We start from the raw sequence: 16,900 nt of genomic DNA on the forward strand, positions 1-16,900 counted from the left end.
GGGGGACACGGGACCTTGTTGTAAAGCATTTCTATTGAAAGCATAAAACATTCTTTTATTGCTATTTTAAGACCGGGGAAAAGTGATATCAAAGATGAATCTGAGGATAACAAAGCTTGCTCCAAGTCTGTTCCCTAATACTGTTAATACTATTTTTTAAGCCTTTTCTGTTTCTCATTAAAACAGTTCTTGTGCTTCCTAGTTGATAAATGTCAGTGTTCAGGAAGGGGGGGCCAAATACCTTTGAAAATTCTAATCATTCAGTAATTACATGATAATGAGCTGAATGAAGCTTTGATGGAGCCTGCCTTCCCTGTGGGTGTGACTGTGCTCTGGAGTAGGCAGTCAGCTCCCAGAGCAGGAGAATTGCTCCTGAGACGCCGTTAACACCTTCACTGTGCTCCCATCTTTCAGAGTTACTGGAGAATGTCACCCTGATTCATAAACCGGTGTCATTGCAACCCCGCGGGCTGATCAACAAAGGAAACTGGTGCTACATCAATGCTGTATCCTTCTCAGATGCTGTCCCCAAGGCTGGCTTTCTGCAGCATCCTCTTCCCGGGCACGTTTGACTTAGTTCAGCTTCTGTGGGGCGTCCACCCCACATTTTGAATCCAAAACTTTGGTTCCTTACCACCCCCCACAAAAGATGATGACTGTCAAAATCAAGCAAGTTTAGTTCTCTAAAATGGTCCTGAAAAAAAAAAGGGTGGGGGTTCCTGAATAGTAGGGTAGAGTGACCACTTAAACTGGAAATGTTGTGCTAATTGACTTAATCTTGGTTAAGTCAAGATCTTGTTTATAAATTCCGTGGATATCACAAGGCAGTTATCTCAGGGATTATTTGGTTTGGTTCCTTTTGTGTTTACATATTTCAGTTGTTCAGTGTTCTTGGCTTATTTAGTTTTTTATACTCTTTCCACACTCTGGAGCATCAATTTCGTTTCCTTTACGCTTCCTTACTGCTGTTATGTAGACACTGCAAGCCTTGGTGGCTTGCCCACCGATGTATCACCTGATGAAGTTCATTCCTCTGTATTCAAAAGTGCAAAGGCCTTGTACATCCACACCCATGATAGACAGCTTGTAAGTAAGCTGCTGAGAGCAAGTCAAGGAGTGGGCTTCCCCCTCTGATAATTAGATTCAGATAGCAAAGGTTTTGATTTCCTATAAATCAATCCTGTTAGTTCTTTTTTTTTTTTTAATTTACTGTTCATGATTTTGTATGGAAGTTAACCAGAAATGTAATTGTAACATTGTTTTATCTGTGTTCTTTAGTGTCAGTTGAATAAATTTTAATGTTTAGTAATTTGTATCACTTGAAGATTTAAGAATTCACTAGCCTTTATAGCATTGGTTACCTAAAGTTTGCTATCTTCATACAAGCTAATACTCTATTTAGCCGTCAGGTCTCTTTAGTGATAGTATATCTTTTTTGAAAAATGTGCTGACTAAATTCATTCATGTCTTCTATTTTTGCTTTATATATCTAAACTGTCATTATTTACACAGTATAAATTATGATATTGATGTTGATGTTGGAAAAAAGTGTACTAAACATTTTTCCTCCTGTTTAGTGTTCGGCTAATGAATGAGTTTACTAATATGCCAGTACCTCCAAAACCCAGACAAGGTAAGTGGAAACAAGGGTTTCTTATACCATTACATATGGGGAGCTATGAAGTCAGATGACTGAGACTGAGAAATTCAGTCTTGCTGGGGAAAAAAAGTCTTTTTACATGCAGCTTGCTATACCTAAGCTCTTCTTAGGTTTGGGCGGCAGTGGGGGGAATTTAGGTGATCATGCTTTTTGTCATTTCAAGACTTCGTTGGGTTGTGAAAATCTATGTCCTGTTTCTGTTGCAGCTCTCGGGGATAAAATCGTGAGGGATATCCGCCCTGGAGCTGCCTTCGAACCCACGTATATTTATAGACTCCTGACAGTGATCAAGTCGAGCCTGTCTGAGAAGGTGGGAATTAACGTTCCATAGCAGGCATGAAGCTCGTGCCGTACCCGTTGTGTGTTCGCTGCTTGCCCTCTGCTTTCAAGTGTGCGATGAAGCGGGGGTTCAGTGGATCTGGGCTTGCTCTGGAGGCAGTTGCTAGGATGGGTTAGAGTATGGAATGACAGTCATGGGGGTCAGACAACTCGTGTATCATTTACTGTGACCACTACTGCTGTGTGTTTGTTCCATAGATTTAACTTACTTCCCCCTGTGAAGGTAGGTAGTGTGATAATTGTTTGCTTGTTACATTTGAGGAAAGTGAAGTCACTGTCCAGGGTCCCAGCTAGGAAGTGGTGGAGCCTGGCCGCCAAGCCAGCTCCTTGCCCTCCGAGGGACTGCCTTGCCACTGCGGGGCCGGGGGCCCTGCGCCACACCGGCATTCGGGAGGGCTGCCGTCTCCTCATGCTCCTGCTGCAGCAGCTCCTGGGCCTGTGACTCCTGATGACCGACGTTCTTCATCCTACACTGTGCTGCTGAAGGTGTGGGGCTCAAGGCCGTGGAGGTCTTGTCCAGGGCCCTGACACATGGCCTTGAAAGGAAATCAGGGCACCCACAGCACAGTGAACTGGAGCATTTCCTTCCTCCCTGATAGAGTTTGTGGTGAGTCAAGATGAGCAATGAAATGATGGTCAGGGAAATGCTTTAGGGAACAGTGAAGGAAATTCTGTTAAGACTGAGTGAAGTAATACTGTTTGAAACCCCGTGGTTTGAAAGAAGAGTGGATACTCTGGGCAGTCCAGCAGGATACCACCAGGGCCTCTTCCTGTGCTCGCAGCAGAGCCTTGAGCGTTAAGTTCAGAATTTAGGGATGTTTCTGTGTTGGAAATGCACACATGGAGTCAGTGTGCCCTCTGCTCTCAAGGAGCTCATCCTCCAGTAAGGGAGTTAGATCGATAATTTAAGAAAACAGGCAAGACAAGCTCTAAGGTAGATGCGTGTCCAGATGCTTTAGAAGCCATAGGACGCCCCCAGCTCGGGGCGGGGGGCAGAGGTAAAGCCGGGGGCTTCCTGTCGCTGAGCAGCGCTGCGATCCTGCAGCTGTTACATCACTGTTGGCTTGTTGGGGTCCCTGTGACCCCCCTCAGGGTTGATGCTTAGCTGGAAGATCTCACAGGACTCTGAAGCTGGTCCTTCAGTGGGTTCAGCATAGCCTGAGGACTCGGGCAGTGTCTGCAGGAACCCTTGAGACTCCCGTTCAGTGCAGCCACACAGTCCTCACTTAGGTCCTCCCATGCCACACTGGGACAGCGTGTGGGATGTGGTCCACCCAGGACGCCCCTTGGAGTCTCAGTGTTCAGGGGTTGTGTTAGGGGCCAGTCACATAGGCACCGGCTGCCTCGCACAGACCGAAATTCCAGACCCCCAGAAGGAAAGCTAGCACTCAGCTGAAACCACACTGAGCGATTTGGGCATGCTCCCTTCCTAGTTCCTGGAATGGTGGGAGCCCTCCCGAAACCCAAGTTCCCAGATGCCAGCTGAGGCCCAGCCCAGCGAGCAGCCCTTTCCCAGCACTGTTAGCTCTTCTCTGTGTCTTGGGCTGTGCCAGCCTTTGCCGTTTCCCGCAGACGCACACCAGAAGCCCCCATCCACAGCTTCAGTTACACGAGAGTAAGCAGATCTGTTCAGAGACCGCAAGCAGAAGAGCTTGCAGATCCTTGAAACAGGCACATGGTTATGCTCCAAAGAGTGAAGTGTGAAGCGATCATGATAAATTACATAATCAGACGAAACCATGTGAGATGACGTCTCTGTATGACTGGTCTTGTGTGATTCATATACCGTTGATTATACTGATGTGTGAAACAGGCAGCTGAGTCTTTAAATGAGTAGTTTTTCATATATAACATCTTTTCTACCTTGGTTGCCCATTGTCAAAAATGGAAGGAGGCATACAGGGGTTACTAATTTTACAGCTTACAGTGTGCATGGTGACCCCTGGGGTTGTGCAGTGGGGTGGCCTAGACATTGAGTTCATGTTTTTATCTCATTTTAATAAAAAAGCAACTTTTAAAATAACTTATCATGAAGGTAGTATCTGTTTATTGTAGGAGATTTCAGAAGTACAGAAAAGCAAAAATGAAAAAAGCAAACAAAACACCCTTTTTATTGCTTAGAGATAAATGTTTAATCTCCTTCCCTCTCCTCTTCTTCACCATCTTAATTGTCAAGGAAAAATCCATATGGTTTTGGGGAAACTCTTTATGTTAAATCTTACTGAACATTCAGGAGAAGGCTAGTTTGTATATGCAGATAATATACTCTGTGCAGGCCTTGGAGAGTAATCTGTTAAAATTAACACTATCCTATTTGACCTTCTCAGGGTCGACAAGAAGATGCTGAAGAGTACTTAGGCTTCATTCTGAATGGACTCCATGAGGAAATGCTGAACCTAAAGAAACTTCTCTCACCAAATAATGAAAGTAGGTTTCAGTGTGTTTACTACAGAAGTATATAGAACATTTTTAAAAAAATCTTTCTTAAACAGATGCTATATATAATCTTTATATAATAAGTTGCCTTCCCCATAACAGTCATCCACCCTTCAAGAGTTACTTGTTTACTCATTAAGATAACTAATTACTTTGACATTACTTATTATGTACCACTCAGAATGTTATAGTTTGTATATTAAAGAATTTGTCCAGAGCCTTTGCTTTTTCCCCTACAACTTGTAATTAAGAAAATGATTAAACATAAAGAAAAGCTGAAGGAATAGTTTGGCAATTACCTGTATGACTGACGGAGTCTACAGTTGTTACCACACTCTCCTTACTAATCCGTTTCTATCCCTGTTGCCCCACCAGAGGAGTTTTTCCCCTGAAAGTGATTCAAAATCAAGTTACAGATGGTGGTTTAGTTCACTTCTGCTAAAGCATGTGTCCCCTGAGGTAGGGGTGACTTTCTTGGTACCCTGAGTCTCCTCACAAGTGGAGGAGCCTGACTGCGATACCGCGTCAGAGTGTGCTCCCCCTTCCCACCCGCGTGCCCCAGGTGTCCCCTGGTGTCATCCACCCCTGGTCAGCCAGCAGGGACACGGGGCATCGTACCATTGCGTTTGTCCCCAGTGTGCCACCCTGAGCTCACTCTGACGCTGCAGTTGACAGATCTGTGTAGGTGGCTCACGTAGAACCGTCTTTAATTTTTGTTCTTTGTGTAAATGTGTATAGTAGCCTAAGCAGATGGTCTGCTTTTCAGAACTAACTATTTCCAATGGACCCAAAAGCCACTCAGTGAATGAAGATGAGCAGGAAGAACCAGGAGAAGGAAGTGAGGACGAATGGGAGCAAGTGGGTCCCCGAAACAAGACCTCAGTCACTCGCCAGGCGGACTTTGTTCAGACCCCCATCACTGGCATTTTTGGTGGACACATCAGGTTTTACGCTTTTCTTTTTCAAAAATACTTGCTTATTTGACTGAGCTGGGTCTTATTTGTGGCATGTAGGAACTTCCATCTTTAGTAGCAACATGTGGGATCTAGTCCCTGACCAAGGACCAAACCCAGGCTCCCCGCATTGGGAGTGTGGAGTTTTAGCCGCTGGACCGCTCTGGAAATCCTGGTTTTATGCTTTTTCTGGAATAATTTAGCATTTGCATTTTTTTAGGGTTTTGCCATTTTGCTGGAGGCGGTGGTGTAAGATTTGTCCTGAGAAATTTTGGACGGGATGCGCTGCCTCTGCACTGTGTGCCTGCTCTGTTCTTGGGCCTCCTGGCACCTTGCTGGCCCCACAGGACCCATGGTGACACTCCTGTGGAAGACACCACCCCACCGGTCCGCCAGTGGCTCCTGGCCCCCGGCCCCCTCAACTCTGAACACACTGACATTCCCTCCGTCAGCTGCTCACAGCCTGGAAGGAAGGGAAAGACAAGTTAATGGAAATACATGTTTTGTTAAGACATTCGTGTATCTGATTGGAAGGGTTTTAGGCCCTGGAGCCAGCTGAGCTGGGAAGTTGAGGGAGAAGCTTTTTACATTGAGGAAGACATGTGGCACCTCCTTGCCCCAGCGCCCTCAGGCCAGCTGCCCTTTGCTCATTCACGAAGTCCTAGAAGGAAAGTTTTTGCTTATTTAGTTACATTGGAGCTGTTCAGTACCACGTGATGTGGAGTTCAGTAGAACTTGCGCTGACTCCAAGGACCTCCTTGCTCCTCCAGAGTCCTCAGGGACCTCATTACAGTTCAGTCTTCTTCTGATCGCCTTCAGGAGTGTTTTTTTTTTTTTTTTTAAGTGAGGCTCTTAGCTCTCTGTTGTCCTAAATCAAGAAGTAATGCCCTTTTCAAGGCATTGGAAGTTCGGTCCCTCTGCTAAAACAGCTTAGGTCGAGTGCCTTTTAGTAGGCTGATGAGAACCTCATCAACTGATGATCAGGGCTCCCGGGCTGGTCCCTCGATCTTGAACGTGTGGTTCCTATGCCCTCACTGTGGACTGGACTCTGCAGGCCCCTTCCTGTTTTGGAGTCTGTTGTGTCAGTCTCCAACTGAAAGGTTTTCTCCTAAAATCCACCCCCTTCTGGGAGCTTTTTAGTTTCCCAAGGAGACCAGCACCTTTCTCCACCTTTCCCACCCTCCTGACAGAGTCCAGGCCCGTTATGCTTTGGGATCAAGGGAATAGCCGCTGCTCTCTGGGCCGCCTCCTCACGGGGGCCTGGAGGTGCTGCCGTGCTGTGTGTCGGGGAAGTGGCGGGAGAGAAGAAAACCGTGGAGGCTGCTGACTGCCCTTCGCAGCAGTTCCTCGAGAAGTCTGACCACTGTCCACCCCTTTATTTCTGTGTAAACTAGGGAACTTGTGCTGCAGAGTCAGAGTTCCGTGTTGAGCTCCTTGCTGAGGCTCGATGAGACATGGACGCAGCACACACTTTTACTCAGAAAAACTTAGACAAAGGAAAATGAAATGGAAAACCAGCTAAGGAAGCAAGGCTGAGCTGAGGCCGCCTCCCTGTCACACACACCCTGCTCTCCTTCCTTTATGGAGTCGTTTTCAGGGGTGAATGCTACCCAAGACATTCTGTTTATACCTTGGAGTTCACTCTTATTAAAACAGCCTGCGGGGACTCGCCTGCTGGTGCAGTGGATAAGAAGCTGCCTGCCAATGCAGGGGACACCAGTTCAGTCCCTTAATCTGGGAGGATTCCACATGTCACAGAGCAACTAAGCCCGAGCGCCATGCCTCTGAGCCTGTGCTCTAGAGCCTGTGCTCAGCAACGAAGAGTAGCCCCTGCTTGCTACAACTGGAGAAAGCCCGCGCAGAGCAACAAAGACCCAGCACAGCCAGAAATAAAATAATAAAAATTTAAAAATCAGTCAATCAGTAAAACAGCCTGCGAGACTTTGAGAGGATACAAAGAGCCAGCGTTTTGACTGTGGCAGGATCATCACCTTTGCTAACTGGTGCATTAAATAAAGTAGAGAAGGCCTTTGGAAGCCTTCCAAATTTCCACCTGGTGGATTGAGTTGCTAGAAATTCTTTCGAGGTAGTGTTGAGCAGAGTTATATTAAAATTCAGCATAGTTTTGGCATTTCTGTCCTCTCCTGTCAGCTGACAGAGATGCTGGGAAATCTTGCTTGTGGCACCATAATCTCATTTGTTTTTCCTGTCCTGTTGCACAACCTCCAGGGGAGCGGGAAGGCGGGCTCTTAGGTGTGCTGTGCTTTCACCCCAGGTCCGTGGTTTACCAGCAGAGTTCAAAAGAGTCTGCCACCCTGCAGCCATTCTTCACCCTGCAGCTGGACATCCAGTCTGACAAGATACGCACTGTGCAGGATGCGCTGGAGAGCCTGGTGGCCAGAGAGTCTGTCCAGGGTTACACCACCAAAACCAAACAAGAGGTATGTTCACTGTCTGTCTGGGACGTTTGTCCTGGGGCCCTCCGTGGGGTGACAGGGGGAGCATGTGTCTGGAATGAGGAAAAGTGGGTTTCACCTCTGCTCCTCAGATCAGTTGTTGAACATGTTTTGGACTGAAAGCTTCTACGTTTTAGAATGAAATGGCTGAAACATCATGGTCTCTGGTTCTGACTGTGGAACTGTAGTCATGTTTTTATTCATTCACCATTCGTGTAGTGTGTGAGACACTCAACTCTAGGTGCTCCATGGAAATGTAGAGACGGCAGGGCCATTTCCACCCTTGGGATCTCCGTCCAAATGGAAGTACAGGCGAGAAGGCGTCTGGAAACCAAAAAAAGCTGGGTGGTGGTGGCCACTAGGCTTGCTTCCCTAAAGCCTGACCCCCTGCACACACCTTCAGCCAGACAGGTGGGCACTTCTCCAAAAGTTTGCTGGGTGTTTTTTCTGTGCTGCTATCTTTTGGATTGTGACTTGAACAAGTATTTTCTACTAGAAGTATTCTCCATAGAAACACAGGGAGCATCAACACGTTTGAAGGTACAGAACAGTACATAAAGAGGTTAAATTTGCTTCTGAAGATCCATTTTAATAAGAAACAGCATTCAGTAGACACTTGAAAGTGCTTAAGGGCATTTCACATGGGTAAAACTGGAACTGTTATAAAACCAGTGGTTAGACCAAACGGCTTTAAGGTCATTTCTGGCATTAGCAAGAAACACACTGGCCTCAGCTTTCTCTGTATTGTGAGAATTACTAAAAAATGAGTCAATATGTATGTAATTGAAGGTATTACTAAGTTAGCCTTTGGATTTTTATGCCAGTTTAATGCCCTAGGACAGAAGTTCTTAACTTGGCCTAGGGCCCCAAGCTGCGTCTGTAGGGTTGTTAGCATGTACTGAGGGAGGTCAGTGGTGCTCAGAAAGAGCCTCAGGAAGATGTGAGACGCGCCGCCCCGGAACGCTGAGTCCTGGCGTAGGCAGTGGCCCCGCGTCTGCCTCTCGAAGTGCGACAGTGTGTCCGCTGTGCTCTGTCTCAGGTGGAGATCAGCCGGAGAGTGACTCTTGAAAAGCTCCCTCCTGTGCTCGTGCTGCACCTCAAACGGTTTGTCTACGAGAAGACCGGTGGCTGTCAGAAGCTCATCAAAAATATCGAATATCCTGTGGACTTGGAAATTAGTAAAGGTAACAGCTGTGTAAGGCAGAAGCATTCACGGTGACACTCTGGTGATGCTGGAAACCAGCCAGCTTCTTGAAGCTTAAGCTTTTCCGTCCCCTGTCAGGATTCAGAAGCGCTCGCTCCTGATTTTTTTTGGTTTACATATCTTGACTCCTTAATAGAGTTCTAGGTTAAAAGTCTCATGAAAATGGGTTTTTAAAGACAAAGTAAAAAAATGAATAAACCATATGAACATATTACTAGGTGAGAAAAATACCAAAATATATAAAAACTTTATGGATCAGTGGTAATAAATATTTTTACTTACACCAAATATTAGCAACTGTGGGAGCAGCCTGCTTAATTGGGCTTTATAGAGGATGGGGAGCATTGCCCTCTGGCACCAGTGGCTCTGCTCAGAGCTGTGGCCCAGCCCCAGGTCTCCACCAGGTCACTGGGGCTCCAGCTTGGGCACTTCGTGGTCCAAGCACCCCGTTGTCCTTCTAAGAGTGAGCTTGAAGGAAAACTTCCCTGGAAAGCTTCAGAATTTATGAGAGATGTTATGTGTGAAACTGCAGTTCCCTCAGGAGCATAACAAGCTAGAGGTGATGCTCAGAGTGTCCAGGTGCCTGGAGACAGGACATGGGTGCGATCCGTGGGCTCCTGGAGGACCGGGCCTGCCGTCCTCCTTCCCTGCCTCCCCTGCCCCGGCCCTGCGACCTGCTGGGCAGCAGGACCTGCGGGCAGCGGGCCTGGGGCCACCTGTTGCCCAGGGGCCTCGTGCTTCCTCTCCCTCCAGTGGGCTCTGCTTTCAGTCCTGTTCTCAGGAGTGGCCGCCTTCTGCCTGTAGGTGTGCTTCCAGTGCCAGTTCACGGTCTGCTTGAGGACCAGAGAAGGGAAGAAATGCCAACCGAAAGTCATCTCACTGTGTGTTGGAGTTTTGTGATCTGGTGCACGTGGACAATGTTTCCCATCTTAGGCTTTCCAGGGCTGCTTTGTTTTTATCTTGCTTCTCTACTTTTTAGAACCTCTGCTTGTAAGGAGTTTCTAGCATGAGCTTGAGGCTCACTGCCCATGCCCTGATGGGTGGGTTCTGGTGACGTGGTTACTGCCTCTCTGCTCAGTTGTCCTCAGACAAAGGGCTGGAGTGCTGGCAGTTCTCCCTGGTCCACAGGGTGGTGACTTGTATGCAGGCCGCTGTCTGCCCATTTTTCTGAGACCCTGGTATGTCAGCCCTTTTATAGATAGAAATTGTTGATATTTTGTTTTTCAGAACTGCTTTCTCCAGGGGTCAAAAGTAAGAACTTTAAATGCCACAGAACCTATAGGCTGTTTGCAGGTAAGTAAACTTTGTACGACATGATATTTTCCTATTAAAGTGATGATTAAAAGGTTTTACACTCAGGCACAATTTTATATTGTTATAATTACCATTTAACATAGAGAAAAATTGTTGATATCCCTCTGGACTTTATTAGTCTGGAAATCATTTGAAAAAGTGTGTTTTACCTAAAATTTGGTGTGTTTGCAATTTGACAGAATGTCCTCCTGGCTCGCTCTAAAGCTCAATCCAGTGTACGACTTCATTTCTGTCGTGATGTTTCTGTCTTGGAGCCAGAGGAGTGAGGTTGTCAGGCTGGGAATCCTCCCTACTGGGGATGAGGTGCCCATGGCCAATTGTGTTTGCTTTTTTGGCCATTTCTATTAGAATTTTCTAGCTTTTCTCCCACCCTCCTTTTGTGTTGCCTTCTGTGAGCCTGTTTGTAATGACTGCTGTTTATTGGCCCTCACCAGTTCGTTGACCTTTCCACCAGATACTTCTTACGTAGAACCCCATTTAGTCCTTAACAGTTTCCCGAGAGGAACGCAGTGCTGTCCCCCTTTTGTAGAAGAACACACTGAAGCTGTGGAGGGGCACTCACCACTCCGTGCCCTTTCGTGGCAGAGTAGAGCTTCGCACTCCTGCCCTGGGTCTGCCCCCAGTGCTCAGAATGTGGGTGTGGGCCCTGGTCAGTGGTGGTTCAGGGGCCCTGTGAGAACATGGTGGGCCCGGTCAACCTTTTCTTCCCAGTGGGTCCTGCTCCCTCTGACTTGTTCTTCTCCCCAAGGTGGCTCATCACAGCCTGGCCCCAGCCTGCTGGGAGCTGGTGGGCACTGCATTCCCCCAGCCTGCTGTGGGCTAGACGCTTGGAGGCCTCTCTGCGGCCTGCCTGTGAGACCAGAGGCCCCCAGGGTGCAGCCTGGCCCCTGAGGTTTGTGAGGTCCCAGGGCATGAACATGTTTTCCTGAGTCCCCGGCAGTTCTCCTTTGGGGTCCTTGCAGAGGGGGTGATGTCACAGGCAGGATTAGGAGGTCTCGTCTCTTGGTCAAGGGGACCATGGTGAGAGCATGGACTCCACCTGCCTGCACCCCTGAGTCCCCATCATGAGCCTTCTGACCTCAGAAATAAGGTCACTGGATGGATTGCAACTCTCTGTACAATGTGAGTAGAGAGGTACTTATTTAAAAATGGTTTTGACTGTGGGACAAAGAAAACGAGTTAGTACAGTGCATAAGCTTTTGAAAATCTCTGGTTCTCAGCTCTGCTTCTATGACAGTGAGCTTGCTGGGTATCCATGACACGTCACCACGTTAGCTATGGGGTTACTGTTTAAGAAGCCCGAATACATGTAGAGGCTTCTCTTCTGAATATTTAGAATGAAGTGTGTCAAAGGAAATGCAAATCAGTTAAATCCACAGGTCCTTTCAGTCCCAGCGTCCTGGTCACTAAAAAAAAAAATGCCCAAAACTCTCTCCCAAGTCAGGTAGGCCTTAGAGGTAAAGTGCGGCAGCCTCTTCGTTGGGGACCTGCAGGACAAGATGAAGCTGCCTCCTGGTGTTGGTCCCTTGGCTGGTTTCCCACCCGATGGCCCTACAGTCTTGCTCTCCTCATGTGACCAGTCACGTTCGTCACTGGTGGGCCAGTGCCCCGTGCCCTCTGAGCCCCAGCAGAGCCCAGGTCCCTGGCTCAGGGTGGGTTCGGGTTCCCTTACGAGGGGAGAGTGCACTGACGTTCAGGTGTATTTACTGCTGAATTCCATGCCAGACCGTGCCTCTCTGCCTGAGAGACTGTCCTTCCCGCCACTCACGGTAGCACACAGCTCCCCCTGGCCACACTGCCGTCCCCTTCCTCAAATGTCACCGGAGGCTGCTTCCTTCATGCAGGCTTGGTCTGCTGCCGGGCAGGCCATTCCTGGGCCCTCCTCTTCATGGAAGGGGGCAGTGCCTTTCCGAAGAAAAACAGAGCAGTGGCCAGCGTGCCGTGTCTGCCGGGTGGTTCCACAGGTGCCCACTCAGCCCAGCTACCTGCCCAGGCGACCCTCCTGGGGCAGTGCTGTCCTTGTCATGGGTGACAGTCCTCAGCAAACCTCAGATTCTTGGTTTTTTCATGTAGTGTAAGCCTATTTCTAAACCACCAAACAAACAGTCCTAATCTGTCCTATGAAAAAATTCATCTTGTTGTAATGTGCTTGGCATTCCTCCTAGTGGGTTAGGCTTTTCCATGTTTCCATGCTGTCCAGGATTCAGACACTCTGCTGAGAACAGTCTGGACATGGGGTTGGCTGGATCAGGGCCTAGGGTTTGGGTCTCAGTGTGCGGTCCCCCAGGGCGCCTGGCTGACGGCTCTGCAGGCAGTGTCTCCTGTGCATCCTGCTTCCCAGGGGGCTGGCTCCAGCCCCAAGTCCCCACAGGGCTCACAGATGGGACGGCCCCATCATAAATTGGCATTTCTTCTGTGGTGTGGGAGGTCTAAAAGTGTTATTACAGTTTAGGCGTGTGACTCTGTGTTGTCACTTGTTGAGAGTTGTGAGTTTAGACAGCCTCGCTGTGTGTGTCATGTTTCTCTGTCCCACCTGGCTTGGTGTTGGGTTTCGCGAGACTGGGGGGTGCCGTAGGCACTGGTGTGTGAAGCCGCTCTCACGGCGCCCGGCCCTCTTTTGCAGTGGTCTACCACCACGGCAGCAGCGCCACGGGCGGCCACTACACCACGGACGTCTTCCAGATCGGGCTCAACGGCTGGCTGCGCATCGACGACCAGACGGTCAAGGTGGTCAGCCAGCAGCAGGTGGTGAGGCCCGCCGCCGAGCGCACAGCCTACCTCCTGTACTACCGCCGCGTGGACCTGCTGTAGCCGCGCCTGCGCCGCGCGCCGACTCGGCACGCACCGCCTCCCCTCTTCTCTTTAGTGGCTCTTTAGAGAGAAGCTCTTTCTCCCTGTCGCAAAAATGGGCTAGAATGAAAGGAGACGCCTTGGGGTTTGTGCACAGCATAGCTTCTGTTGACTTCTGACTTCCAAATCAAAATCATCTGGTGAAACAGACTGTCGCTTGATTCAAGAAAATACATGAAAAATACATTTCTGAAATAATGCTGATTGCTGAGTAAGAAGGGGAACTTGCGTTTGATTCCCGGTCTAATTGCATAGTAGAGTAAGTCCTGCACCAGCAACACCACTTGTAAATTTGTGAAAATGAATTTTATCTTTCCTTAAAAAGGATAAATTTTTTAATCCATCACACTTTTGCCCCTCACCCTTTAGTTTTTGATAAATGATAAAAACGAGCCAGTTACCAGAGAAGAAATAGTTCTTCAGAAGATAAACACAAAAAAAGTTGCTGGTTCCTAACAGGAAAAATACATTTTAATAATTGTGCGATGAGAAGCTGCTTACGTACACATTGCAGATCAAATATCTGGAGTTACGATGCCAGTCACATAGAAGGGTGATTGTAACTTTATTGCCATTAAAAGATTTCAAAACGCATTCATGCTTCTGTGTACACATAATGAAAAAGGAGCAAAATAGCGAAGATTGGTATTTCCCTCCGTCTGCTGTCTAATTCTGCTGTCTGCTCTTCTACAATGCCGCGTCTCTAATTGTACACAGTTAGTGATAGCTAGGAGTATACAGTTGTCGCCCATCAATAAAAATCACAAAGTTGGTTTAAAGCTGCATGTGTGGTGTTTCTTTGACAGCGAGTGCCTTTTCCAGTAACTGGAGTTCAAGCAGGCAGGACTGCACTGCCGGAATTAGAGTAAGCCCTTGGTGCAGCCTGCCGTGTTTGTGAACGCCAACCCAGCCCTCAGATGGTCGTTGTTCACTGTTCCCAGAGTTGCTAATGCTAGTGATTTGGATAGGTGGATTTTTTTAAGATCTTCAAATAGCAGAAATGGGGGGCTGGTGAGTGCTCTCCCCATTGTGTTGTCCCCTGCGTTGCTCATTTCACAGAGGTGGGGGGTGTGGGTCTTGCCCAAGCATCCCCGTCGTTGCCCACCACCAAGCCTCCTGACTGCGCCATGGACACCACCTCTGGATGTGGAAAGGAAGCCTTTCGAGATGGAAGAGATGGAGAGGCGTCATGCATGTCAGGCATTCCCTGGCCCATGGCACTCTGGTTCTGGAAGGCCCTGCACAGGCCCCTCACAGCAGTGAGCTGGGGTCCCCAGAGAAGCGGATTTACGTGGTCCAAGCTCTTCCTTTTAGCACCCGCTGCTCATAGCCATGTGTCACTGTGAGCTTACTTTCGAACTACAGTGCTGTTAGAGCACAGGGAACCGTACCCAGTATTGTGTACAGGACAAGAGTGTGTACATGTACGTAACTGAGTCACCATGCTGTACACCGGAAACGCAACATTGTAAATCAGCTGTATTTCAATAAAATTTATGCACATTAAAAAATTGTAGCACTAACATTGTCCTCTGGGCCTGCTTGCTATGTCGTTGCTCTGCTCTGATTTGCTTAGCTTCTTAATGAGTCATAATCAGCTTCTCATCAAAATTATGTACAATTGTTGTGGAACATGTGGAGTCCAGAGTAAGTTTGGGGAAAGCAGCCTGCACAGCAGTACCCCCACCACATGGTGGGAGCCTCTTCCAGAGCCTGGCGCTGTTTGTTCTACACTGTGATCTGCGAACTGGGGCAGGGCGTCCTGTGTGAGCGGCTTGCCTGTCTGAGGTTTAGCCTCTATAACTGGCGTTGGTTACAGTGTCCCCGTGAGTCAGCAAGCGTCCTGTCCAGAACAAGGCCTCCCAGTCGGGAGGCGCCATTCCCAGGAATCTGAAACAGGCCAGGACAGAACGCTGCTGTTGTTGGCATACTGCCTGCTTCCAGATCTTAGCACCCACCCTGTGTATTTCAGTATTTTCCCTCGGATGTCATTCAGGGATCTCTTCCTCGTTTTCAAATTGCTAAGTCACCTATTTTGTCAAGCCCAAAGTATGTTGGAAATGACTGAAATATCAAGAAGCTTCCTTCAAAAGATCTTGTCTCTCTCAGAAGTGGTTGGTGATGAATTCAGTCCAGCAGCCCCTTGGGCGTCTCGGTCACCCTGTCCCGTGTGGAGGTGCCGCATTCACTCTTGAGCGTTGCTGTCCCTTCTGGCACGTCAGACTCATAGATTCTGTGTCGTGTCTGGCAGGCAGCAGAGGGCTCCTCTGTTACCCTGAATACGAGTGTGTTGTCTGAAAGACCCCCCATGGCCCCTACTCCCTAACAGCTCTGGTCGTGTTTATGACAGAGACATAGCTTTCCAGTTTTCTTGTGCTTATGCAGGGTCAGCATGCCCGGCTGCAGACGAGCAAAGCTCAGGAAGGGGCCGACTGTATAGTGAGGAGATGCCAGCCTGGAATTCACAACTCTCTGCCTTTGGTCCCTGGAGGGACTGATTGGCCCTTGGGAAGATGAGATCATTCTAGCAAGTCCAATGCTTTCTAGGGTCCCACGTGAACTGTGGGCCTCTCCATGTCCTTGAGATTTTGGACTAATGTTCAGTATGCTGTGCTGCAGATTTTAGTATTTTTTAGAAGTCTCATAGACTTGTTTCCTTGGGTTTAAGGTCATTTACACTCGGACCATGAACCTTGTTGTTGGGGTGGAAAATTGAGTGATTTGACGTGTCTTTGTCACTGGCTTTTAAAGCACTGTGAATGCTAGGCTGATGTTAGAAGCGTTTCACTGGGGTTTTTTCCCTTACTGTGTGAAATAAGGTGAACAAGACCCGGAAGTCCTCCAGGAAGAGTAAAACCGGGTGTATCTGGTTGGTGTGTTGTGTGCCCAAAGCCAGGAAAGTGCACGTGCTGCTTTTCCTGGTGGAAAATGGGCTCCATTCCGAGTGACTCGAACGATGGTAGTCTTCCTTTCTCTTGTTTTTACGGCCGCGTTCAGCTGCCCGGCCCGGTGGCTCAGAGCAGCTGTGTCTCTTAAAGTTCTCAGGTAGTCAGTCAGTAGTCATGGTCTACTTTGTGTAGTCAGGTAGTCACAAGCAGTAAGTTTGTAGTCAGCAGATCCATCATTGTCTTTCCCTTTGTGGAAATTTCTAGAGATGGCTGTCATTGGCTGCTTGTACTCGACTGGGCCAACTAGTGAGAAAGCCAGGATCGCAGTCAGAGTCCGTTGCTTTGAGTTAACCAAGTAAGCCAGTGAGCTTGGTGCTGCCCAGCTCTCAGCTCACCTGCAGGAGTCGGTGCCTTGTCAGTGTGGCTGCCTCAGTCTCATGGTTTGTGACGCTTGCCTTGGGAAGCGCTTCCTGCATCAGGAGAGACCGAAGACTTTTCTGTACTTCTCTGTCTCGGGAAGGAAAGATACCTTGTTGACTGGCCCCAGCGAAGGCAATACCTTCGAAGGTAACAACCACAATTTCCTGAGGGTCATTGGGTTCAAAAGCATTTTGAGAAAAGTCTTAGTGTTCATAAAAAATCATCCACATCTAGTAAGGCCATGTGTGAACAGCCTTTCTGTACACACAACGCTGTGTTCTTTCTTTCAGTCATAGCAGATTGCCAAGCAGGCATGCTTTTTCCTCATTAAACTTTTGCTCTTGCTTCCTAGCATTTTTTTAAAATCTGTTTTTATTCAT

General features: G+C 48.2%; 1 protein-coding gene across 2 annotated transcripts in view; it reads left to right on the top strand.

Moving 5' to 3' along the window:
• Nucleotides 1–14,657, top strand: part of USP10 (ubiquitin specific peptidase 10) — a 64,283-nt gene extending 49,626 nt beyond the window's left edge. Inside the window, exons 5-14 of one of the 2 annotated variants that reach the window (XM_068992058.1) lie at nucleotides 415–506; nucleotides 977–1,086; nucleotides 1,578–1,633; nucleotides 1,867–1,970; nucleotides 4,327–4,426; nucleotides 5,202–5,379; nucleotides 7,664–7,829; nucleotides 8,884–9,028; nucleotides 10,276–10,341; nucleotides 12,986–14,657. In XM_068992058.1, the coding sequence (XP_068848159.1) occupies nucleotides 415–506; nucleotides 977–1,086; nucleotides 1,578–1,633; nucleotides 1,867–1,970; nucleotides 4,327–4,426; nucleotides 5,202–5,379; nucleotides 7,664–7,829; nucleotides 8,884–9,028; nucleotides 10,276–10,341; nucleotides 12,986–13,173 (1,205 nt within the window). In that variant the 3' untranslated portion in view covers nucleotides 13,174–14,657. The remainder of the gene's footprint in view (nucleotides 1–414; nucleotides 507–976; nucleotides 1,087–1,577; nucleotides 1,634–1,866; nucleotides 1,971–4,326; nucleotides 4,427–5,201; nucleotides 5,380–7,663; nucleotides 7,830–8,883; nucleotides 9,029–10,275; nucleotides 10,342–12,985) is intronic. The other variant, XM_068992059.1, reaches the window with a different exon arrangement.
• Nucleotides 14,658–16,900: the final 2,243 nt, after the last annotated feature.

Source organism: Capricornis sumatraensis, chromosome 20, assembly GCF_032405125.1.
Source record: "Capricornis sumatraensis isolate serow.1 chromosome 20, serow.2, whole genome shotgun sequence".
Taxonomy (NCBI): Eukaryota; Metazoa; Chordata; class Mammalia; order Artiodactyla; family Bovidae; genus Capricornis; species Capricornis sumatraensis.